This window comes from Fusarium oxysporum, chromosome 9 (assembly GCF_000149955.1).
Source record: "Fusarium oxysporum f. sp. lycopersici 4287 chromosome 9, whole genome shotgun sequence".
In the NCBI taxonomy this organism is placed as follows: Eukaryota; Fungi; Ascomycota; class Sordariomycetes; order Hypocreales; family Nectriaceae; genus Fusarium; species Fusarium oxysporum.
Genome location: NC_030994.1, coordinates 1,925,097 through 1,949,291, shown reverse-complemented (window position 1 = coordinate 1,949,291; position 24,195 = coordinate 1,925,097). Strand labels below are relative to the sequence as shown.

The following is a 24,195-nucleotide window of genomic DNA, read 5'->3' as shown; positions in this document are numbered from 1 at the left end:
TATTCATCGACGCATTCGAGATTGCCTGATCTGACCTTGTCATTGGACTCAATCTAGGAACCCCCCGGCGGCTCTACTAGCGAACTGGAGTGAACTGGCCCAGTCAGCGTCTGCGTTGCAATTGCGCGGGACACGATGCATTGAACAGGGGAGATGACTGTGGCGCTGGCTCCGAGTGGCGGAAGGACATCTGATATCCTAGCACCGCGGGGCACAACTGGGATTCTGAAACAAGGGCTTTCCCAGCTTCTGGGTAATCAGTTTCTTGGCTGTTCGAGTGCGTGTAAGGAAGTGACTGTTAGGGGATTATCATCCATCATATTAAAACTTCAACGCCCCGCTAATTTTAAACTCTCTTTTAGTACTTTTACGATAAATACTTTAATTTTGGAAGTCTTTCATCTCTCTTATACCGGAGGACACTCCATTTGTAGCCCTCACAAGGACGTGCGTTGTCCAGTTCCAACTGAACACGGCTCAGCGGCAATGCAAACATACTGTACAGTAAAACTATGGACCATTCATTTGCAGATCAAGTCTCTCAGAGATTGTTCCCAGCCGAACCCAGCCTGACCCAGCAATGACATCGAATGGCGGTTTCAAGTGCCTCATGCCCCACCATGACCGATGTTATCGTAACCGTTTCTGCGGCTCCTGAGAGGCGGAGGATTATTCTCCAGTTAAAGCCTGAGACGAGCACTGAGACGAATTCATTACATGTGCATATGTGATCCTGGCCGCTAACACCAAGAAAACGAAAAAGCAAAACAAAAAATAAGGCGTAAATCGAAACTCTAAAAGAGTGATTGCGTATCCCTACATCCTAACTTAGTACGATCTCTTTCAAGCTCAAAGCATGCTGAGTTCGTCATCCATATTGCCCTCTCCCGGCTCTGCCAATGATGTTCCTACAGCGACTCTATCAGGCCTGTTTTCCTGCCAGGTCCTTGCAATATCCAAGCGCTTGACTCTCTTCACGGTCTTGATATTTCCGCTACTGCTTCTGTCGCTGCCGTTACCATGTGTTCGTCCCAATGTTTTCCTGGGGCTGTAGTCCACCATCTGTGCACACTCGCCAAGCTCATCTCCGCTGTCTTGCTCTTCGTCAATATCCGTAATGCTGGTTGCGCTCGTATCATTCTCATCCTCCCTGTCGGTGTCGTCCGTATCATCATGATTGCCAGCATCCTTGTCACTTCCCACCGAGCTATCTTGGTCGTTTCTGCGCCTGAGATTGCGGCCCGTCTTCCCACTCAGGCCTGTCGTCCGGCCTCGACTATCTGGTCGACGATCTGTGCCTGTTCTGTAGCTCGTTCCGTCTCGACTTTGGTTTTGCTGTCTCAGCTCGCTTCCTCGTTCCTTACCGGGGCTGGGGAGAACCCATTCGCCAATCCCTTCCTCCCACTTCCAGCCCGAGAACATCGTGCTTGTTTCGAGGGTTCCCTTGCCAGCGGTGGGAAATCTTTCAGCAAAAGCAACATCTCGAAGGTCCTTCGTTTTCTGTGCCAAAACAAACGCCCCGTCGGACACCAGACCTTCTTGAAACCAAACAGGCAGCCTCAGTTCCTTTAAACATGTACGAATCTCAGACAAGACGTCGTGGCAAGCCAGGCCACATGCTTGTCCCCGGTATTGTGCAACAGAGCAGGCCAGGAAAAGAGTTTGTCGATACTGAGGTTGAGTTGGGGAACCGTTTCTTGCTGTCAACGGTTTCACACAGTCGTAAATCGCCAGATTCCTCGCTGATAAACTGCCCACTTTCCCGTCGATCAAACTCGTGGCCAAGAATCGGGCTAAAACGAGTGTCAAAAATCCGCTGCTTCGAAACGCCCCACGACGAGTTCGTTGCTGTGTCACGCACATTTCGAGTGTGAAAAGCAGTCGTCGGATGGCGTGAGCTTTCCAAGGCTCTTCATCACTCATATCAACACCCAATGTCCATATCGCTGCCGTCATTGCTGCCAGAACACTGATCAGTGTCTGATCTTCTGTAGGCTGTTCTGTCTCCTTTGCTTTACCATTGTCCAACAGAAGCTGGTCCAGAGCGTTACACAAAAACTCAACGACCGAGGGCACAGGTTTTCTGGAATGTAGCAGGATTTCAATTCCTCGCATCCATACTGACTGAAACGCCCGTGATGTCAGCCAGGTCAGAGACAACTTCTTGGTGTTGATAAGGTTCGAGAGACAGTCCCAAGATGGGCCGATTGTTCCCCGACCTTGCAAGCTTCTTACTATAACTCCTAGAGGCTGGACCGTACTGCTCTCGATCAAGGTGCTCGATGTACCACGAGGTGCTGCCAAAGGAAGCCTCAGGCTTGAGACAAGCCTCGCGGCTTCTGCCTTACAGTCGAGACTGAGACAAAGATCGGCCAACAGTCGTACAAACGGAGGTTCGAGGAGACCTTCTGTCACAGCAGTTGCCAAGAGACATAGAGCATGCGCACGGACAACAATCTTGAGAGACTTCCAACCCAGACTTGAAGTACCAAACCCCTCGAGTTGATCGTAGAGTTCTGCCGATGCTTTAGATGACTGCCACTTGAAAGTTTTCCCTTCCTTTGCCGCAGTCTGACGATCCCATTCTTCTATCACGGCTATCGCATCTGGTATCCTGCGAAGACACATTCCTAGCAACGACTTCGGGTGTGCTGTTTGGGAGAGAGGTTCGGTTGAGGTCAGCAAGCAATGCAGCCAGCTGAAAATGGCATCGTATATGCGGTATTCACTATCCGAGACAATTCGGCGGAGTGATTGCAATTCTGTAACTAGCGATTTTGAATCTGTAGCCGCCGGCTTTGAGCTTGTGGGTGAAGTCCCAGGGGTCAAATTGACGCATCTGAACTTGCGCATGACCGGCGTCGAGAACCCGAGTCGTCCAGCTCCTGGAGGACTACGCTCAATCTTCATGCTGCCGAGAGTGCGAAATGCGCGCGGCGGTGTCGACACAGGCAAAGTGCTTGGTTTTGACTGAGATGTTGTTACTCGGCGTCCTCCATAGGTGTGCCGCACTCGCTTTGACGACTTCGTTGGTTCATTCTCGGTGTTCGTTCGTTTCGTGCGGGTTGTTGTTGTAGCTGGTTGCCGGGCCTCATTAACCAGTTTTCTTAAAGCAACTAGACGACACTGAAGTTGCCGTAGCAGGCGCTGGCATCTTGCTGCTGTCCAAGGCTGTAAATCTTGTTGGTGGTTGCTGCGATCTCCCTTCATTAAACAATGGGCTGACGGGGATGGGAGATCAGCCATAGTAGATGCATTCGGGTGACATCGAAGTAGCTGAATTGAATTAATATTAGAGTAATAACAAAGCAACAAGAAACATATTAGATGCCCAAGAGAGTTTTGAAGATTGTATCAACAAGCAAAAGAAAGAATTGAAGATAGTTAAAGACAAAGAAGATGTTGTGTTGTGTTGTGTTGTGTTGGTAGGGAGCATAAAGAGATCGGCCAATATTTACATTCATCTACTTTTGGTCTAGCGCTGCCGTCAATCCCTCTGGGGTCGACCGGCTTCGGGGCCCTAATATTCTCTACTCGGGCTATACCTTGTTTAACCGTAGAAGGCACCGGAGGGCTAAAGTACCGTCACTGTCGCGTGTTCAGCACCGGATACTTCCAGTGTCCGGGCCCAATGCAATGCCGGGCCATTGCCGCCGCACCCACCACAACTTGAGCGTTAACCGTCCAATTTTTTTCTTCGTCCCCTCCGCTCCGTCACTACTTTACTCCCACCTTCTTTCGACGAACGTCGTTCAATTGATTGTCTTACCCTTCCAGTGCATATCCCATGCCTGGTTTCATCCCTCATTACCTATTCTTCTTTTGCTAAACACTCCATCTTGTCAATATGGCTGAGGAAACCACTCCTCCCGCTCAGGCGCCTGGTACGTATAACGTTTTGTGCGAAGCTAGACCGCCCTTGTCGAATGCTCGCTTGTAAAGTCCGGGGTCTCAACAGCCTCAACTCGGTCATTGAAGGAGCTATTATATAGCTTTTGCTTTGGCTGTACTGGTTTTACTTATTCTTGGTACTGGTTTTGTTACACTAAACCGAGCTAATTTGTCTCACAGCTGCTGCGTCCGAGGAGCCCGAGACCAACATGGAGGCCGAAGCTCAAGACGTTGACGCTGGCGCTGAAGGTAGCTAAAATTATCCCTCCGATTAGCGACATACACGACATGGATATCTAACGGTTCAAAGCGTTAATAAACCTTACCATCGTCTTGCCCGACGCCAATGCTAGCAAGATGCAGATTATGGTCCGTCATTGACTTATACCGAGCCCCTCCAAAATCTCAAACTCACAAAAAATGTTCAGGTGTCTTCTCAAGAACAGGTTCACGAGATTCGACAGTCCATCATTGACCTTCCCTCCGCATTCCAATACACTTGCTTCCACCTCGAGTTCAACGGCGAGAAGATCAACGACTTCATTCCCCTCTCTGAAATTCCTGACCTCGGTACCACTCCCGAATTCCACGTTGTTGAGGACCCATATACCGAGAAGGAAGCTCGCATCCATTTTGTCCGCATTCGAGAGCTTATCGGTGCGTCTGGAGACCGATGTGACACTGCCCAGGGCCTTCTTCCGGGGTTGTCTCTTTTCGAAACTGTCGCCACAGAGGCCGTCAGCAACAACGAGTCGGCCGAGGAGTCACCCATTCAGAACTACGATTTCCAGGCTGTGCCCTCTCTTACCGAGCTGGTTCCTCCTCCCTCTGAGCCCGCTCCTAAGACAGTGAAGCAGATCTCCTTATCTTCCTGGAATCCTCCTCCTCCTCACCTCCGACAGCGCGGCCACTTACTCTACTTGGTTGTCTCCACCAACGAAGGCGAGCAATATCAGATCACCTCTCACGTTTCGGGCTTCTTCGTCAACAAGTCATCTAACGCCAAATTCGATCCCTTCCCTCGTCCGGCACCCAAGGGTCAGTCAGCTCACTCTTTGCTGAGCCTGATTGAGCTTGTCTCTGCATCCTTCGCCGAGTCCTTCACAAAACTCCAGGACTACAACAACCAACGCGACCCTCTCGCCACTTTCCAAATCACCAACGCTATTCCCGCTGCTCCTTGGGTGGTTCCCTCTCCTAACTCAACACTTTGCACACATCTTCCTGATCCTGCACGATCTCAGGAGACCTACCTCCTTAATGGTGTCGAGAACACCGACACTCTGCGAGACTGGAATGAAGAGTTCCAGTCAGCGAAGGAACTTCCTCGCGAGACAGTTCAGGATCGTGTCTTCCGAGAACGACTCATTTCTAAGCTCTTTGCCGATTATAATGAGGCTGCTACTCGAGGCGCCGTCATGGTTGCACGGGGCGACATTGCTCCTTTGAACCCCACAGAATGCAGAGATGCTCAGATCTTTGTCTATAACAACATCTTCTTCTCTTTCGGTGCTGACGGTGTTGGTACATTCACTTCTGAGGGTGGTGATGAGGCGGCTCGCGTCGCTACTGGCAAGGATGTCGCTGGTGTGAAGCTCGTCAACCAATTGGATATTGAGGGACTTTTCACTCCTGCTACCGTGGTTGTTGACTACCTTGGCAAGCGAATTGTTGGTCAGAGTATTGTTCCCGGTATTTTCAAGCAGCGCGAACCTGGTGAGAACCAGATCGACTACGGTGCTGTGGACGGCAAGGACATCGTCGCCGCTGATGAGAGATTTGCTCCCGGCTTTGCTCAGCTGTCCAAGGCTCTGAAAGTCAAGAAGCATCCTGTTTGGGACAAGGAGGGCAAGCGATTTGACTTGGAGGCCAGTGTGGAGACCAAGGGTCTGTTGGGTACAGACGCCCGCAAGTATGTCCTGGATCTGTACCGTATCAGCCCCCTCGACATTGCTTGGCTGGATGAAGATGGTCTTCCTGAGGATGGCGATGCCTACCCTCACCGCATGACAGTCCTCCGACCGGAGCTTGTCGACTCGTTCTCGCGATACAAGCTGAAGCAGTGGGTGGATAAAGAGGTTGCCCGTCGAGCTGAGCAAAAGAAGGAGAAGGAGGGTGAGACCAAGGCTGCAGAGGGTGACGCCAAGGGTGAAGAGGATGAGAGCGAGAAGAAGACCACAGAGGGCGAGGGCGAGGGTGAGGGTGAAGCCTCCAAGGAAGAGGATAACCAGCCTAACCTGTCAGACTTCAAGTTCGCCCTTAACCCTGACGCTTTTAGTGGCCAGGTTCCTCAGACTGACGAAGAGAAGGCCGAGTTTGCCGCTGATGAGGAAGAGGTTAGGGCAGCTGGAAAATATCTCCGCGAACAGGTTATCCCTGACCTGCTCAAGGATCTTTCCGAGTCCGAGATCAGCTTCCCCATGGATGGCCAGTCATTGAGCCGACTTCTACACAAGCGCGGTATCAACGTAAGATACCTCGGTAAGGTTGCTGAGCTCTCTAGTGATGGCCGACTCCGATGCTTGCGCGACATTTGCGTCCAGGATATGGTTGCCCGAGCCTTCAAGCATGTTTCTGCTGTCTACCTCCGACACCTACCAGTCCCTGCTGTTCCTGCTACTGTTTCTCATCTCCTCAACTGTCTGCTTGGACATAGGTTCAATGAGAAGCCCGTTGCTGAGCTCGATCCTTCCATCCGCAGTCTCTACACTGATGCCGACTGGTCGTTCGAGAAGGTTACACCTGAGAGTCTGCGGGAGAACATTGAGGAGCAGATCCTCCAGCGATTCCGATATGAGCTCGACGAGGAGTGGCACAACCAGGTTCGCCCTGTGCAGCTTCTTCGTGAGGTGTCGTTGAAGATTGGTATTCAGCTTCTGGCCAAGGACTACAGTTTCACTGCTGAGGCTGCCGCCACTGCTTCTGAAGCTGCTCCTGCAAAGGTCGAGAAGCCTGTTGCCAACGGCCAGAACAATGGAGAATCTGTTAGCAGCAAGAAGAAGAAGAAGAGCAAGGCTCGTGAAGCTTCTCCCGTTGAGGCTGCCGCCCCAGCCAATGTGCATACTTTCAGCCCCGAAGACGTCATTGACCTTGTTCCTTTAATCAAGGACTCGTGCCCTCGCAGCGCCCTCGCTGAAGAGGCGCTTGAGGCTGGCCGTATCTCTCTTCTACAAAACCAGAAGAAACTGGGCCAGGAGCTTCTCCTGGAATCCCTTTCCCTGCATGAGCAGATTTACGGCATCCTGCATCCCGAGGTCGCTCGTGTCTACAACAGCCTATCCATGCTCTACTACCAGCTCGATGAGAAGGAGGCTGCTGTTGACCTTGCTCGCAAAGCTATCATCGTCGCTGAGAGAACCGTGGGTGTCGACTCAGCCGAGACTCTCCTTAACTACCTCAACCTGAGCCTGTTCCTCCACCAGATTGGTGACAGCAAGGGTGCTCTTGTGTACTCCAAGCACGCTCTCAAGATGTGGAAGGTCATTTATGGCCCTGATCATCCTGATTCTATCACAACACTCAACAATGCTGCTGTGATGCTCCAGAACCTCAAGGCTTACCACGAGTCTCGACTCTGGTTCGAAGAGTCACTGCGCGTATGTGAGTCTGTTTTCGGCAAACAGTCGATCAACTCTGCCACCCTCCTCTTCCAGTTGGCTCAGGCTCTTGCTCTAGACCGCGACTCAAAGGGAGCTGTTACTCGCATGCGAGAGTCTTACAACGTCTTCCTTGCTGAACTTGGACCTGAGGACAAGAACACCAAGGAGGCCGAGAGCTGGTTGGAGCAGCTCACTCAGAATGCTGTCAACATTGCCAAGCATGCTAAGGACGTTGCTGCTCGAAGACTCCGAACGGGTGTTCGGTTTACCACCAGTCCCTCAAGCTTGGCGGCTTCCAATGCTACTGTCCCCGGCCGCACGGGACCTGGTTCACAAGTTGACTCCCGCAGCATTGATGAGCTTATCAAGTTCATCGAGGGTGGTGAACATCAGCAGACCAAGAAGCGAACTGGCCGTGGAAACCCTAAGAGGCGAGGCCAGGCTGGAGCGCGATAGGCTGACAATTTAACGAAATTCTTTATGATGCTATTATGTGGTCGAGTTTTTGACTCACCGCTGTGTAAAAGTAGATGGTGAAACAAAAAGCATGGGAATTCCATTATGAATCATGTGAGAGCTGGGTGGCTTGGTCACGAAAAAAAGGAGGCCCTTGCATTGGTTGGGTTTGGTACGGTTGGCGGCACGGTGGCGCGATCACACGTATTTGCATCAAAAGGCGCGTTCTCAACATTTGTATATATCCAAGGCTCTGCTCTAGGCCATTGGCCAGATGATCTTCACTCTTATATAACATGTTCACACTTGGAGCACTTGGGTCTGTCTGTCGAGCTAGGATTCCTCAGTGATGCGGAAAGGTCTATAAGATCAAGTGAGTCGTTGAGCTAACCGTTCAGTCACGAAGATACCTAAGTCGAGGAGAGATGCTTTTTCGTTGGCGCGTTGCATTCATAAGTGTCGTCAACAACCTTGGACGGCAACATCATGTACTCAAAAGTTTAGTACAATTCATGGCTCAGTGACTTATCCCCCTTGAAACAGAAACGCCAGGGTAGAAAGGAAGCCTAAGTACGGCCTTGCAAGATAGACGCCCCTCCGCCAACTGGCGCATGATACGCACCGATACTCTGGAACCCCCTGGATGATTATGTTAGCTCAGTCTCAAGTAAGTGATGGGGAAAACATACTTGGTTAAATCAAAGCCGTGCTCCTCTTCGGCCTCTGCCGGTTGAGCAATAGGCTGTGGACTTGACTTTTGAGGTCGAGAGGGGCTGCTAAGAGGTGACTTGTCTCCCCTTGGCGGACTGCTACTCTGCGAGGGGAGAACCCCTCCAGCCTTGGTAGGACTGACATCGTAGCCACCAAGAGGTTTCAAGGGCGTGCTGCCTATGTCTGCGTATTTCCAGAAAGGGGCAGGTGAGCTGGTGGGCATGTGTTGACTTGGTCTCTGCGCTGTGCTTGGAGGAGCAAGCTTAGGGTGCATCCTGGGCGGTGCTGGGGTGACGAATGAGCCTCCGTCCTCCTGGTATGAAGATGTGAGCGTGGGTGACTGAGGATTGTACACCGAAAACGATGAGTCTCTTGCTGGCGTCTTCCTAGGACGCGGCAATGGGCTGCCATCAATCATCATGGTCGCGTTTCTACCAAAAGGTCGATCAGGGGTGGACTGTGGAATTAGCAAAGAGGATCCAGGTGGCTGTGGTGATGCCGGAGGGGATGCCCTTCGTCTGCGGGCTGAGGGAGGTTCTCTCGAGGCCATGTCTCTTGGGCCATGTGTGATGTAGGCAAGTTGGTTTGGGGATGAGGGGGCAGATGAACCACGATGACCGCCTCGGCCAACGCGATAGGCGTTTCTTATCATCTCCTCTCTTGCTTCTGGGACAATTTGCCACTTCATCCCCTTGCCAGGCTCATCGGTTAATCTGGCAACCTTGTCAAATGATTTGTTCAATGAAAGGTTATGACGAATTGAGTTCTATCGAGTGTGAGTGAGAATATCGCCCAGCAAGGTAGCCGCCACGAGAACTTACCTGCCAGCCAGCAGCCTGTTGATGACGATAGTAGGCGTATGTGTTCATGATGTAGGTATAGATCCCGTTCAGATTCAGCTTCCCGTCAGGTGCGTTCAGGATCGCTTGTGTAATCATTTGAGCATAGCTATATTGAGGCTTGATATGCTGGTTCTCATCTTGGCTCAGATCTACACCATTAGCACCAACCATGACGGCCGGCGTGCTCGCTGCCGGTGATTTGGCAGTGCTCTGGGCCGAGGGCGGCGTGCCTGGGCGTTTGTATTCCGGAGGCGCCGGTGCAATGAGGGGTTGTCGACGCGAAGTACGAGATTGTGGTGTATGAACACTGACTCCAGCACGTTGCAAATAGATGGGATGCACAGTCAGTGGAGTTATCTCGGACGGAAGCACGAACATCATCTCGACATTTCCAATCTCAATGACTTCGCCGCTTGTGAGAGGATGAGCCTGTCCGGCTTTAACGGGCTGGCTGTCCACCTTGGCACCGTTACGGCCTTTGACATGCAGGAACCACTTCTCGTCCTTGGAATCGAATGATATGGTAGCATGCTCTCGCGATACCATCTTGCTAGGGCCCAAGTCGATGTGGACGTAGGACTCGTCTTCGTCGGAGCCCACGGTCTGAGAGTTATGTGACGTCTCGGGAGCTCGGCCTATGTTAACGTTGAGCTTGGTGATATAAAAGGTCCAGTCCTGAGCAGCCACTTTGGCGTAGGCTTTTACACCATCGCCCTTGGCCTCGTGTATGACATTTGCGTGATCCTTGCTGGCCTGGACTTCCTGACTTCTGAGATGCTGTGTGATTTGCGACACCAGTTGATCATCGTTTGGCGCGGGGGGGTCTTCATCTTCTTGGACCTGCTCGGGAAGATCAATGTCAGCTGCCGCTGATAATGGAACGACAGACAAGATAACGGACCTTCTTACGACGCTTTGCTGGACGACTGGGGGAGGAATCTTCGACGTCGCCTGGTGATGTATCTGCGTTGGACGTCGCGGCTTTACGCGGTTCGCGACGAGCCCTAGAGGCTCTCTTTGCCGACGGTGGCATGGCGGGCAAGCAGCTGTGCACTACTACGCTGTGACGACGAAACGATGATGGCAAGGTTGAGGTTTGGACACGGGCTATGGTCGTTATCTTGAGGTCGCAGGGCGTGTTTTGGTGCCCTCGAGGATTGACGCGGGAATGCGAAATAATCAGGTCAGGTAAAGTCGTGTCGTCAATCAATCAATGTATCGTCTACTAGTGCAGCAAATAAATGCCCTGCCCTTTAAAGTTGGTACCGCGTTCGCGTTAGGATTGACCTAGTGTCGTAAAGTGGCAGGGCCATGACAGGGCTGCGCTGCGCTGCGGGCTGGGCTTGTGGGCTGGCCGGCTGGGATGCGGGTGCTGGGTGTGCGTGTACCGATTCGTGCATATTCAAGCCCCGTTGAGTGAATCAGAGGCGCCAGAATCAGCAGACAAGGGGGCTGCCAGTGCTGTAAGGGGGCATCAGTGATCACTAGCGTGTGTGAGCGTCATTGGGAAACAAGGCGAATATGTAGATGGATCCAATGGATGTCATGAGCGTTGGAAGAGGAAGAAAAGTTGAGATGATTTTTCTTCTCTTAGATCTTAATGATAGTACTATAGTCTGAGAGAGAGAGATTATTAATTGTTTTCGTATGCCTATATCCAAATCATTATTTTCTTATACAAGGTAGTAGAGTTTTGTGGCTTGACTTGCATCTTGCACAGACAAGAATTCCGGTTACTTCCATTGCCGTACCCCCTGGTTTAGTATCCAATGTCTTGCGTGCGTCTCAGGGGAAGGGCACTATCCTGATAAGTGAATATCATGTGGTGTTTGTTCGTGAAAATGTGACGACCATGCAATACGATAAATGCACATGCGTAACCTCGAGTAAGCCCAGCCTCGCCTCGCCCTCCACTGACTGACTGACTGACTGACTGAATGTCTCTCATTGACTGATTGTGTTTAGCGCGCTAAGGTACGGATATTGCCAACCATGAATCAATAACAAGTTTTCCTTGCAGCTGTCATTTTATCTGTTTCTAAGCGGACAACTCTTGCCACCTAATCAAGCACTACAACGCGTGAACAACATGATTGAATGCTTCAGCCACAGTTAATAAATAGCAAATTGTCCATTTAATTCAGCTCAAACCCACAGATAAAAGCCGGTAATAAGAACTCAACCCCCAGGTTTAGGGTGCCTCAGTAGCCAGGGTCCACTATTTCAATTACTTACACCCAATCCAGCTTCTGGGCCACCACCGCGTTTGTGCAGCCTCGCGGCGCCTCGTTGTTGTCAGCCAAAAGTCTAACTCTCCTTCATTACCTACCAAGTAAAGAAAAAAACTTGGTCTCTTCATCATCCAGCGAATTCACTCGATATCCTTTACGATCCATCCCTTACCTCTCCGATCCAGCCATTCCCAATATTCGTCTCCGTACCAGACACAGAGCACCCTCTTGTCCTGTCCTGTGCCTGGCCTCTCCCTTGCGCTGCTCCCACTGCCCTTGGAGAGGCTTGAAAACCAGCGTATTCTTTTAAACAAACAACCGTTTGTTGATTCGGCTATCACCCTGTCGCATTGGGATTTGCGATCCTCCCCCGATACGTTAATCCCCGGCCTCGGGTTGGTTATTATCCAACCACTGTCGTTCAGCTTTCCCCCCCCCATTCCGACGTTTGGATACATTGAAGCTATGGCATCTGAACAGGCTTACGGCGTGACGCCTCCCATTTCCGTTCAACTCCCAACGGAAGCCGAGCTGCGACAATCGGACGCTCTCCTGGAAGAATTGAAGCGTCAAAAAACCTTCGAGAGTCCTGCAGAGACTGCCAAGAGGTGAATGCCAATAAATCTGTCGCACGTGAGCGTGTCAAGAACTAACACACTTGTTCCAGAGAAGAAGTCTTGGCCTCGATCCAAACCATTTGCGATGCGTTCGTCCGTCGAGTCGCCCAGGAGAAAGAACCCAAGAACGAGGTCCTCATACGAAATGCAAGGGGCAAAGTCTTCACTTACGGCAGTTATCGCCTCGGCGTCTACGGCCCCGGCTCTGATATCGACACTCTCATCGTCGCGCCGAAATACGTGACCCGCGAGGACTACTTCAAGTTCTTCCCAGATCTGCTTCTCTCGATGGCCCCCAAAGACGCCATCACTGACATGGCTGTCGTGACTGATGCTTTCGTACCCATCATCAAGTTTGAGTACTCTGGCATAAGCATTGATTTGATCTTTTCTAGGGTTATTCAGAAGCAACTATCTCCCGATTTCAAAGACCTCAAGGACTCTGGCCTGCTGCGCGGCCTAGATGAGGCAGAGCTGCGATCTCTCAACGGCACACGAGTAACGGACGAGATTCTCACGCTAGTCCCTGAACAGAGCACATTCAAGAATGCGCTGCGAGCCATCAAACTGTGGGCGCAACGGCGTGCTGTCTATGCCAACATCATGGGTTTCCCTGGTGGTGTTGCTTGGGCCATGCTCGTCGCACGCGTTTGCCAGCTCTACCCAAAGGCTACGTTCTCGGTGATTGTTAACAAGTTCTTTTTGGTTATTAGCCAATGGCGCTGGCCGCAACCCGTTCTTCTCAAGCCCATCGAGGGTGGACCTCTCCCTGTTCGAATCTGGAACCCCAAGGTACGTCTAGTTGCATGCGATTTCAATACGCACAATGCTCATCCTGTTTCTGCAGCTTTACAAGGGTGATACTTATCATCTAATGCCGGTCATTACTCCTGCGTATCCATCCATGTGTGCCACTTTCAACATTACTCGTTCGTCGATGGCGATTATCAACCGAGAACTTAAGCGGGCTCTTCAGATATCTGAGAGTATCATGGTGGGCAAGCGCCCCTGGAGCGATCTTTTTGTCAAGCATACCTTCTTCACCGCAGGTTACAAGTACTACATCTCTGTTACCTCAGCAGCGAAGACAAAGGAGACCCACACGATCTGGTCCGGTTATGTTGAGTCCAAGGTTCGAATGCTAGTGCAGAAACTTGAGCAACACCAGTCCATTGCTCTAGCCCATGCCTTCAACAAGGGCTATGAACGACAACACCGATGTCACAATCAGGAAGAGATTGAGGCTGTGCAGGAAGGGAGCCTCGATTATCTATGTAAGGAAGACATTGAGCAGACTAGTGCTGTCAAGATTGAGCCCGCAGTCGCCGAGCTACCAATCAAGGCTGAAAACGGGGAGAATGGCCAGCTCATCACGTCTGAGAATGGTCGGGGTGACGAACAGGTCAAGTCCGAGAACGGTGAGAATGGTCGAGTTGTAAAGCCTGAGCCTACAGAAGAGACTGGTCCTATCACGGCCGTGCCTGTCAAACCTGAGACATCCGATGACTCTAAACCAACAGACACTGCGACGGCAAGCGGCCCATCCGACATCTACACAACTACGCACTATATTGGTCTCGAGTTGGCTTCTGGTATGTATACAGCCTGACATGTTTTCGCAAATCCTCGGTGTTTGAGATTTCCCAATACTGACTCAATAGGCGCCAAATCACTTGATCTTTCTTACCAGGTTGATGAGTTCAAGGAACTTTGCACCTCGTGGCAGAAATACAAGGATGATCTGAAAGATGACGTCTCTATTGGTGTTCAACATGTCCGAAAGTGAGTTCAGCAGACGCTTCCAGACATCAACGCACCTTGGCCTGCTGACTTTGACCCGCACAGCTTCAATTTACCAGACGATGTATTCGACGACGGCGAGAAGAAACCCCAGAAGAAGGCTGCAGCTAAGGGCTCAGCAAACGGCAAGAAACGGGGGCCCCCAGAGGTATTTAAGCATCACCGGACGAATTCCCATTGCCGGCCAAGATGCGCTGTTCCAGATGGCACATCCCTCTCAGCTAGGGTATACTAATCCTCGTATAGGAGAATCCTCCCCCAGCGAAGAGACAGCAAGCCTCGGTTGCCGCCGCAGGCTGAGCATGATGGCATATTTCGCATTCCACACAAAGGTTGGCTCGGAAGAGCTCGACCACAACTCAATTGTGCATCTTGCACTGTATCTCAAAAATATCAAGAATATCGGCAAGTCCATAAGTGGCTGGACGATTAGCATGTGGCTGATCACGTAACTAACATAAGATAAACAAAAAAGTTCGCTTTCAACCAGACTGAACTGCATCAACTACCATGGTAAGTTGGCAGTGCCAGCCTGATGTGTTAATGCATTACTGGCGGCGTTATTTGCGATTGGAAGATTGAATAATCTACATTAATAACAGCAGAAAGAGAGAGAGAGGCACGTGTAGTGCGGGAAGGGCAGCTGGCTAAATCAACATTTTGTGCTTCGCAGCAACATATCTCCAAACTGGGAGCTGTCTAGTCGCCGGGTCGATAACGTTGAAGACCTACAGCAACCTCATATTATATCTGTACCTAGGAAATGGCCATGCTAGATCAATACAAACTTTTTGAGGCTCGATGAGCCTTGGGAGATTTGCTCCAAACCTCTTCTTGTTTTTGTCCCGCGTGTTCCTGAGATGTGAATGGTGCCCGAGATTGCTCGACTCCATTCGGATTTGATGGCTAGCTCTATCAAATGTATCATAGGTCATCGTCGTCGTCATCACTGCCACTGAACCAGCCTTCTTGGTAGGCATCCGCCAGTTCTGCCAGTCCGTTACCAAGGTCCTCTCTTTCGTTGACTGGCACAAGTCGAGCAGAGTCTGACCGCAAATTTCTGATCCGTTGCACTAATGAGCTGTTTGTCGAGAGTGTCGTTTGCATGCTGGCATCAGGATGGCTACTGAGTTGGGGATAGATCTGGGGGTAGGCGTCCAGCAACGGGAATCTGAGAGATGAATCGTATCTAGTCGAGTATCAGTACATAGCAAGTCACATGGTCCAGACAGTAACGTACTTGCGCACAACAGAATTGCCTATCATGGGGCGTTCACCTGGAGCAAGATGTCCAGGAGCGTCTTCATCAAGGTTCCCAAGGGGGTCCAGATCTCGATAAGATCGGAGTTCACCAAAGACATGCTTATGGGCATCCGATCTAGCAATATGCTGTCGACTCCAAGTGCGCCCTATTTGGAAGAAGTCGACGTTGATGCGGCTGTCTTCCGATGAGTCTTTTGCAGATGCCAATGACATGTTGATGCTGGCCAGGGGCTGATTGCCATTGACGTTCAGACTCTCAGCCAGGTCGTCTAGAGAACTTGGCTGCTCCGAAGAGCCTTGTACCAGACGTGTAGGCAAGGTGGCTGTTTCGATAGCTGCAGCCATGACAGCAGATGTGTGCCAGGGCGAGCGGCGATCCAACGATACTCCAGCTGATAGGTCCTCTTCGGGTAAAGCCATAGGAACAACTGTGGTTGCCTGCGTGCAGAGCTGCTCGATACTGTGAGCGATGTTCGCAAGGCGTAGTTGGCGCTTTGATCTGGGAATATCAAGCAAGGGGCTTTGAAGACCCCAGGTCCATATGGTTGTCTTTGGGAACTCATCCCTCAACGACTCGAGATATGCGGATGCATAGCCACCCCAAGCATCGTCGATAGTAGTAAAGACCTGTATTCCCTGCATTCTGTCACACTCTTCTGCAAAGGGCCTGAAGTCTCGATCCACGATATCGTGCTCCTTGTCGAGCATCGAGAAGAGCTCTGTGCCCATTGAGAAACGCTCAAAGGGCATGGTAGTCGAGTTGAGCTCAAAGTCATAGAGCTGGACCAGTGAACGTGGATGGAAGTAAACTCGTGAGAAATCAGACCAGTATCTCACATTCGAGGTTGTTAGTTGTGCCGGTTCAGTGCCTGCATCGAGGCTCTGCTGGTACTCGCTTGGATTAATGGGTGCCTGTTTGTGAACGACTGATTGACCTGACCTGAGAGGGTGTTAGCATGGGTGCTGGCCAACAGGATGATCAATCGGAGTTCCTACCATAATTCCACAGGATCTGGTTCGGCTTCAGCTTCATACAGTGCATTAATCTTGCGTAAAGAACCAAAGCCGCCTTTGAGGTCGTATATGACTGTTCGTGGGAGAAATGTTTCTGAGCCATCAGCGCCTAGACCGGCCCGCCAATGAACATTGTGATCTATGGGTGACTTTTCGTCGGCTGAGTATGTAAAGTATGACTCCTATGCTATGGTCAGTGATTGTGTTTTGTGCATGAGCTGTAATATATTACCTGGGCATTCCAGAAGTGAGTGGCCGTATAGTTACTCAGCTGACCGAGCTGAAGACTGATGATTTCACGCATTTGAGGACCGTGATTATAGAATTTTGTATGCCTTTTATATGTATCATAAGACAGTTGATGCAATCAGAGACCAAGCCTGCGTGTAGAAATGTGAAACGTCAAAGTTCACATGCGAAGTCTTGATCGATGGAGATGTCTGCGACTACATAAGTGCTTACCCTACATGAATATAGTGGATATTTGTGGTTTTCAAACATGCACCTGTTGATACCCTAAGCAGCTTATCTAATCATCAATTCGAGAATTCAATAAAGTATTGGAAAGGTGTATCATCCTGATTGAGTAGGATATTCAAATAGACCAGGGTATTATATCTCATTCTTCTTTGTATGTTGGTCATAGGTAGGAGTATGTGTGTGTGTGAGTATTATGTCATTGACAAAATGGTCGCACTTATACCTCCCTTGTGCTAATATCACGAGACGTTTGGAGCTTAAAATACTCTGATTATTCAACACATCTCATATTATAACACACCAAAACAATAACGTTACTGCCGCATCATGTCGCAAGAAACTGCTGCTGTTGATGCCAACGCTAATGCCGGCTTCTGGAAAGAACTCGACTCATGGAAGACACCCGTAGCTAAAGAGGTCGGTCCTACAGTCGAGGTTGGATCTAAAGCGCCCTGGTCTCAACACCTTCGCCTTCCAGACGGGAAACCTACTCTCGTGGTGTTTCTCCGTCATTGTGGATGTCCCTGTATTTTAATCCTTATCACCCCGTTGGTACGATCTGATGCTAACTGTGACTAGTCGCTGAAAAAACATTCAGAGCTCTCGCCGACCTATCCGATAAGGTCCCAGGGGTCCATTGTGTCGCCATCTCGCACTCTTCAGAAGAGGCAACAGACAAATGGCTGCCCCTGGTCGGTGGCACCTGGAACGTCGATGTTGTAATTGATGAAGAGCGCGACTTGTATGCCAAATGGGGTCTCGGAATATCATCAACGTGGCACGCCGTTAACCCTCTCACGCTGTGGAATGTCTTCAGCCTTGGAAAGAATGAGGGCATCTGGAATCGACCAACAGAGAGTGGCTCGCGGTGGCAGACGAGCGGTGCTTTTGCTGTTGATCGCGACGGAACTGTTCGCTGGGCTCACGTGGCGAGAACCGCTGATGATATGCCGGATCTCAAGGCTGCCATGACTGCGCTTGGACATCCACCCCCTGAGAATAAGCGCCACTCAAAGCATGAGCATCAGTAGAACTACTGATTGACGAGGTTAGACTTATCTCAGTGTCCATGTATGAGCCGAGAAGGGGGCTATCATGTGTCAAAACTAAGCAACGCTGTCACCAGGATTCACAAGATAGGCGGCCGTCAAAGTGCAATTAATATATGCGTGTGATATTTATAGGGTATCTTGTGTCATGATATATTGCTCCAGTATTCGATCCCGCCTCTTGTCCTGGCCTTTGGATTAGAGCATAATGGCGAAGCGAAGACGATGGCGCTGGTCCGTACGTGTTTCAGCAGGCCGTAATACCATGTCTCGCCGTCTAGAAAGACAAGACCATGCTCAGCCGTCCAACCCCCATGTTTCTTCTTCGTGATGCAACAACAGAACACATCCCGTCAGACCAGCCGGTGTGCATGATCTTGGAAGCCACCAAACCAACCAGGCCAACACTGCTCACCATTTCTAGAGCAAGCATCCCTTTCTGCTTGAGACCTCCCCCCATCTCCAAGAGGCCGAGTGGATCTTGGTGCGTAGGTTGAGGAGCTTTCCGTTTCTTGGACTGCGTCTTTTTCTTGCCGTTCCTGGGGACATGGACTAGACTCGACTGCGTTGCCACAGCGTTTGAAATGGCCCTCTCTTCCATCAGATGATATAATCTCTCGGATTGAAGACTCTGTCGCAGGTTATTCGCCCAGTTATAGAGCTCAAGTCGATCCCAGCTCGGGGTCCGCCTGAAGGACCTTAATCTCATGGCCCTCTCCGGGATAGATCGAGAGACTAAAGCTCCGCTCGACAATGCATTTTGAAGCAAGTTGTCCCCGTGATCACGTCGCCATTTGATACATTTCACCGCTGCAGAGTGCCGCAATCGAGCGCTACCGTCCAGAGAAAAGATGTGGTCGACGAGTCGGCCCAAGTCTGTAGGCAAAAGCGGTGGGATGTATTCCGAGTCCATAAGGGTACTGGCGTCCATGGTATCGTAGTCTGGCCAGGATTCGGTAGAAACGGCATATACACACTTGGTCTCCTCTGAGTCGTCAGGCCCCTCAAAGGAGAAATAATCAACATCCTTATCAGCCAGACTCTTCACAACTTGCTGTTTGATATGCTTGATTTCCTCTGGGGCAAGCTCATCAACTCTAGTAAGAACTGGGATTACGTTAGTCATGCGCTGAGCGCGTTTAATGTACTCGACATCCTCTCGTACAAGGCCTGAAACTCATCAGCAAACGTGGTCGTTAAGCGAAACTGGATGAACTTGCCGCTGTGAGGAATAAGGTAGAGCAGAGCGTCCACAACTGGCTCGCCGCCAGAGTTGACCAAAGTGAACAGATCCGAATCAGCCATGGGCTTATTCATCAGAGATGTCAAGTGAGATTCGACATAATGAAGATCACGCCACGATCCCTGAGTCATTGTTAGGATGCGACGATGTGAGGTGGTGGTTCAGGTACATACAGAGGCATCTCGTCGGTGGCCAGGGCTTTCAACAAAGCATACATTCCTATCAAGGACATCACCAGTGGTAGAAATCCGCCTCCGTGTTGTCACGGTGAGTTCAGAATCAGATCGCCACCATGGCTGTGGGCGCGAACTGGCGTATGTTTCAGTAGCATGCACTGCGCTGCGATTCTCTATCGGATCCATGTGAACGATGTGCTCGCAACGTTCTGCCAGAGTCTTGATGAGAGAAGTTTTCCCAATACCTGTTGAATTTGTTAAAACCGTCACGGATCGGTATTCTGTTCATTTACTTGCCACATTGCCCAGCGACCATAATCTTTAGCTTGCCCAAAGATTTACCCACTTCCGAGAAAGGACGACGTCGTGGAACCATCAAGCTCGGCATGATAAGCTGAGGAACCGTGCTCTGATTTTCTTGATTATCTGCCAGATCCGTTACGGGTAAGGAGACATCGTCGTGAATCAAATCGCTATGGGCGTCGATGGAGGGACCTGCTAGGGAGCAGCTTTGCGACGAGATGCTCATGACGGAACCAGAATGCGAAAGACTGATCAGAGAGGGAGTGCTTGGCTGCGACGGTAAATTCAAGGGCTCTTGTTCAACAACAGATTCAACGGAAGAAACCTCTGAGCCGTCTGACTCCGATGCAGGATACGCAGGCTTACGGTCGGTACGAGGAGGCGAACGTAGTTGACGCGGGGTTGAAGGCCGGCGAGAGTTACGACTACACTTGCGCCGATCGCTTTGCTGGCGGAACCGCGGACGAGAGCGATCTCGGCGAGCGTCAAGGTCGGCCTCTGTGGTGATGAAACAGGCAGTAGGCACAGTCGAAGAAGGGCGTACCAAGCTGTCAGGCCGGTCTGAAGACCGAGTGTTAAGAGGATGATTCGTAGGCAAGACAGGTCTCATTGTTGTATGTGGTTGGAGGGGACCGAGGCAGCGTGCTATGCTATGCTGTGCTTATACGGCGGATACAGGGGTGCTAAGGTGCAGTTCTGATAAGGGGCAAGCTGTCTCTCTCTGTTCATGTCACGGCGCCTCGTAGGAGAACAGAAGAATGTATGTAAGGTATGTATTTGCATTCGAACGCGTAACACAGCGAGGGGCAAGCAGTGAATATGGTAAGAAGTAACACGGGAAACGCGGGATGGATTGATTGTGTAGCTCGATGACGATTGTTTTAAAGTCCAAACTCAGTTGGATGATAAGGTAAGGTAGCCTCAACAAATATCCCGTCGTCTTATTGATTCATGGGGTAGAATGCCATATTCGGTAGGTGGGGGTGCATGGGCCCATTTTACCGGGTGCGCGTGCGCTTAATCTATAGCACTGACATGCCCCCGTGACGGGCTTGAGGCATGATTGACACCCGCTATAAGCACCCATATTGACGGGCAGGCGTAGGCTGAGATCAGTCTCGTAACATCAATACTTTAGATATTTAACAAAAATTGTGAAGAATATTACTATACAGTATATATCACCAACTATTCTGCTCCTGACTAACACCTTAGTTTTCAGTATTTCAATGGCCAAGTAGGTATCGGATTTCATAAGTACTAATTCCAGACTCTCTTCCCCTTCTGTCGATCCCTCCAACCCCTCCCTCACAAGGAGACCCTTCCAGCAGCCTCCATTGTTTGGGTACCTACAGACATTCCCTTTCTTGCCTCCCTCCATCCACCTCAAAAGTCACCGCAAGCAAAGGGTGCGACTCCAAAAAAAAAAAAAAGGTGAGGCCAACCTGAAGGGCGGAACCCCCAAATACATACTCTATCGTCAAGGGCAGTGTTTGTGAGTCATCAACAAACCCAAAATATCAAGAAATAGCAGCAAACAATAGCCACTGCCCAAAACCCTTCACCTCGCATAATCTTTCTCACCTGCAGATTATCGACAATCCTCGCCCAAGTCGCAGTCCCAGGTCCCTCAGTCGAAATTGGTGACACGCCATTATCAGCCAATACCCACCCATCCTCGTTCGCTTTTCAAACCCTACCCGCATCAGATCCCCCAACTGATATCATATCGTACCCTCAACATGGACGGAAAGCGACACCCCAGCTCGTTCCAGCAGCTCGAGAAGCTCGGTGAAGGTACCTACGCCACCGTCTTCAAGGGCCGCAACAGACAGACTGGAGAGCTTGTAGCGCTCAAGGAAATCCACCTCGACTCCGAAGAGGGAACACCGTCGACCGCCATCCGAGAGATTTCGTTGATGAAGGAGCTCAAGCACGAGAATATTGTAGGCCTGCACGATGTTATTCACACCGAGAACAAACTCATGCTCGTCTTCGAGTACATGGACGGCGATCTTAAGAGGTACATGGACACTCATGGCGATCGCGGTGCCCTCAAGCCTACCACCATCAAGTCCTTCATGTACCAGCTCCTCAAGGGCATTGACTTCTGTCACCAAAATCGTGTTCTTCACCGCGATCTCAAGCCCCAGAACTTGCTCATCAATAGCAAGGGCGTTTTGAAGCTCGGCGATTTCGGCCTTGCCCGCGCCTTTGGTATCCCCGTCAACACCTTCTCCAACGAGGTCGTCACCCTATGGTACCGCGCCCCCGATGTTCTCCTCGGCAGCCGAACATACAACACCAGTATCGATATCTGGTCCGCGGGCTGCATCATGGCCGAGATGTTTACCGGTCGACCTCTGTTCCCCGGAACCACAAACGAAGACCAGATCATCCGCATTTTCCGCATCATGGGAACACCAACAGAGCGTACCTGGCCCGGTATCACACAGTTCCCCGAGTACAAACCTACATTCCATATGTACGCCACTCAAGATCTTCGAAACATCCTCCCGGCGATTGACCCCAACGGTATCGATCTGCTGCAGCGAATGCTACAGCTTCGACCAGAACTGAGGATCAGTGCCCATGATGCCCTTCAGCACGTTTGGTTCAACGACCTTATGATGCACCCTCAGCAGCAGGCTCTCCAAGCGCAGGCTCGCGGATACCCCCAGGCTGTTCCCACTCAAGGTTTCGAGGCGTATTAGAACTTGCCCCAACCCCCAGTGGCGGGAGACCAAGATTTCTAGTTTTGCCTGCGTCATGATCACAGCGTTTTTGAATCGAGCTGTTTCAGTAACAGCGTCTCACTGCAAACCAAAAGAAGAAAATACCGGAATAATTACGTGACGACTATTTCTCAGCACGATGGAGTTAAGGGTCAGCATGAATTAGACAGGACAGGAGAGATATTGGATCTTGGGACAGCAGCGTGTGTCGGTGTCTTGATTCGTCATTTATTGTTTTATTCCTGTCAACAACTAATGTTGAGTATGAATACCTTAGTCTCGGGTGGTTTGAGCCTCCTTGTTTTAGTCTATAATTCTACGAGCGAAATGTATGACAATTTATACTCATGGGCGTTCTCTTGGCCCATGTCTGTTAACAAGACTCCCATCGACTGGGCTCTTGAATTTTGTGCGGAGAGGATCTTTGGCCCATGTTTCTGCGAGAGCCGGTGCTTCGTCCTTTTCTGCAGGGAACCCTGCGCTTTCTCGTAATTTCTCGACCTCGTCTCTTACTCTCCTGGCCACCGATATTCTTAACTCAGTAGCCTCTGGGCCATTTCGGAGAAGTTCTGGGTCACCTTTCGCAACAAGCTTGCGCCATGCTGCCCGCTGGTGACTAAAGAGCTGATCAACGTCTGTCGGCTCACCTATCACTATCTTCACGGTCTTTCCAATACGAGGCGCCCATCTGGGCCATCCTCTATCCTCGGCCATAATGTGCTGGGTACCATGAACGAACATGGGGATGAACTCTGGAGCCGGATCAGATTCGAGAATCAGTCGAGATACACCCCATTTGAAGTAGCGCAATCCGCTATCCGGACTTTGGTGACAACAAGCCTCTGGAAACACGTGGACCCAGGCATTTCGATAGGCTGGGTAGGCAGATGGCGCTGGAAATTGATCAACGCCGTTGGTAGAGAAGAAGAGAGGTTGAGGAACTGCAGGAGGTCTTGTTGAGGCAGGAGTTGCAGAGAGAGGAGAGTCGGAGGCTGTAGACCATGAAGCTGGTGATGGGCCGGATAGTAGCTTGACAGCCTGTGCCATGGTTGGCTGGTATAGACCACCATAAGGAGAGTACCATAATCTGTGAGTGGGCAGAACCTGACCAAGACTGAAGAATGTCGATGTGGCTCTGTTATTTGTGTTGTTAGCTGAATATTCACTCACTCACTCGCATATGATGGTCTTCTCAAGACTTACTTATTCTTGAAACATATATCATGCGCCCCAAGACCCCATCTCATGTTGACTGCGTCAAAGAAGTACCGCATTGGTAGCATGCCCCAAATAAGAGGATCATCAAGTCTATATGTATGGCAGATGGTTAGCAAATGAACAGTAATGTTAAATCGACATGGCATACACTGCTACATGATTACATACAGTGAGCAGCCCGCGCTCACGCCCTTCTCTTTTCCTACGATCAAGAACCCCCAGAAGCCCTTCTAGGCCTGTAACCTCGAGGGTATTGAAGCCGTTCATGAATACTCTTGAGAATGCGCCAACTGAGCCCATGACAGTCGCCGAGGCAATGCGCCATGGCAGACTTGGCTGCGCAGGAGGATCTGAATCTGACATGGTAACGACAGGCTTGAGAAGATATCAAATTATCATTGTAAAACAGAGACAATATTATAACGCGAGTATTCGTTAAATGGAAAAAGACAAGTCTAGACAAGTGCTTTATACAAGTATTTGATCGGAGAGAAGCGGCTCATAATAGACCCACCTCCAACTTTTTTCCTGTTTGCTTACCCTGTAGAAATGACATGGGATCCCTAG

General features: G+C 50.5%; 9 protein-coding genes across 17 annotated transcripts; 4 read left to right on the top strand and 5 right to left on the bottom strand.

Moving 5' to 3' along the window:
* Positions 1–446: 446 nt before the first annotated feature.
* Positions 447–3,425, bottom strand: FOXG_20061 (uncharacterized protein). The gene has a single exon (XM_018400342.1). It carries the CDS (start codon positions 3,244–3,246, stop codon positions 850–852), a length of 2,397 nt encoding a protein of 798 aa, XP_018246840.1. The 5' UTR covers positions 3,247–3,425; the 3' UTR covers positions 447–849.
* A 17-nt stretch (positions 3,426–3,442) lies between these two features.
* FOXG_09518 (uncharacterized protein) lies at positions 3,443–10,940 on the bottom strand. Of its 3 annotated transcripts, XM_018388732.1 has the most exons (5): positions 10,401–10,940; positions 9,479–10,339; positions 8,636–9,423; positions 4,218–8,585; positions 3,443–4,144 (listed from the first exon to the last, which is right to left on the bottom strand). In XM_018388732.1, the coding sequence occupies exons 1-4, from the start codon at positions 10,530–10,532 to the stop codon at positions 8,513–8,515; spliced, it is 1,854 nt and encodes a 617-aa protein (XP_018246835.1). In that variant the 5' UTR covers positions 10,533–10,940; the 3' UTR covers positions 3,443–4,144; positions 4,218–8,512. The 3 variants fall into 3 exon arrangements, with proteins under 3 accessions (XP_018246835.1, XP_018246836.1, XP_018246837.1); XM_018388733.1 differs by lacking the exon at positions 3,443–4,144 and having other exon boundaries at positions 4,145–8,585; XM_018388734.1 differs by lacking the exons at positions 3,443–4,144; positions 4,218–8,585 and having other exon boundaries at positions 8,593–9,423.
* On the top strand, positions 3,632–8,719 carry FOXG_09519 (protein TIF31). Of its 2 annotated transcripts, XM_018388735.1 has the most exons (4): positions 3,632–3,884; positions 4,072–4,140; positions 4,202–4,260; positions 4,320–8,719. In XM_018388735.1, exons 1-4 carry the CDS (start codon positions 3,848–3,850, stop codon positions 7,944–7,946), a joined length of 3,792 nt encoding a protein of 1,263 aa, XP_018246838.1. In that variant the 5' UTR covers positions 3,632–3,847; the 3' UTR covers positions 7,947–8,719. The 2 variants fall into 2 exon arrangements, with proteins under 2 accessions (XP_018246838.1, XP_018246839.1); XM_018388736.1 differs by having other exon boundaries at positions 3,632–4,140.
* A 679-nt stretch (positions 10,941–11,619) lies between the features above and the next one.
* Positions 11,620–15,310, top strand: FOXG_09517 (poly(A) polymerase). Of its 6 annotated transcripts, XM_018388727.1 has the most exons (6): positions 11,620–12,338; positions 12,398–13,139; positions 13,195–13,939; positions 14,009–14,129; positions 14,193–14,295; positions 14,394–15,310. In XM_018388727.1, the coding sequence occupies exons 1-6, from the start codon at positions 12,196–12,198 to the stop codon at positions 14,445–14,447; spliced, it is 1,908 nt and encodes a 635-aa protein (XP_018246830.1). In that variant the 5' UTR covers positions 11,620–12,195; the 3' UTR covers positions 14,448–15,310. The 6 variants fall into 6 exon arrangements, with proteins under 6 accessions (XP_018246830.1, XP_018246829.1, XP_018246834.1 ...); XM_018388726.1 differs by having other exon boundaries at positions 14,193–15,310; XM_018388731.1 differs by having other exon boundaries at positions 13,195–14,129.
* Positions 14,154–17,024, bottom strand: FOXG_09516 (protein DML1). The gene is made up of 4 exons (XM_018388725.1): positions 16,657–17,024; positions 16,407–16,606; positions 15,388–16,350; positions 14,154–15,336 (listed from the first exon to the last, which is right to left on the bottom strand). The coding sequence occupies exons 1-4, from the start codon at positions 16,726–16,728 to the stop codon at positions 15,072–15,074; spliced, it is 1,500 nt and encodes a 499-aa protein (XP_018246828.1). The 5' UTR covers positions 16,729–17,024; the 3' UTR covers positions 14,154–15,071.
* Positions 17,025–17,083: 59 nt separating this feature from the next.
* FOXG_09514 (uncharacterized protein) lies at positions 17,084–20,579 on the bottom strand. Its single transcript, XM_018388723.1, has 4 exons — positions 19,670–20,579; positions 19,370–19,617; positions 19,174–19,318; positions 17,084–19,123 (listed from the first exon to the last, which is right to left on the bottom strand). The coding sequence occupies exons 1-4, from the start codon at positions 20,283–20,285 to the stop codon at positions 18,231–18,233; spliced, it is 1,902 nt and encodes a 633-aa protein (XP_018246826.1). The 5' UTR covers positions 20,286–20,579; the 3' UTR covers positions 17,084–18,230.
* Positions 17,123–19,115, top strand: FOXG_09515 (uncharacterized protein). Its single transcript, XM_018388724.1, has 2 exons — positions 17,123–17,430; positions 17,484–19,115. Exons 1-2 carry the CDS (start codon positions 17,232–17,234, stop codon positions 17,933–17,935), a joined length of 651 nt encoding a protein of 216 aa, XP_018246827.1. The 5' UTR covers positions 17,123–17,231; the 3' UTR covers positions 17,936–19,115.
* Positions 20,580–20,769: 190 nt separating the features above from the next.
* Positions 20,770–24,126, bottom strand: FOXG_09512 (uncharacterized protein). Its single transcript, XM_018388721.1, has 3 exons — positions 23,777–24,126; positions 23,614–23,718; positions 20,770–23,545 (listed from the first exon to the last, which is right to left on the bottom strand). Exons 1-3 carry the CDS (start codon positions 23,989–23,991, stop codon positions 22,756–22,758), a joined length of 1,110 nt encoding a protein of 369 aa, XP_018246824.1. The 5' UTR covers positions 23,992–24,126; the 3' UTR covers positions 20,770–22,755.
* Positions 20,803–23,643, top strand: FOXG_09513 (CMGC/CDK/CDK5 protein kinase). Its single transcript, XM_018388722.1, has one exon. The coding sequence runs from the start codon at positions 21,418–21,420 to the stop codon at positions 22,387–22,389; it is 972 nt and encodes a 323-aa protein (XP_018246825.1). The 5' UTR covers positions 20,803–21,417; the 3' UTR covers positions 22,390–23,643.
* Positions 24,127–24,195: the final 69 nt, after the last annotated feature.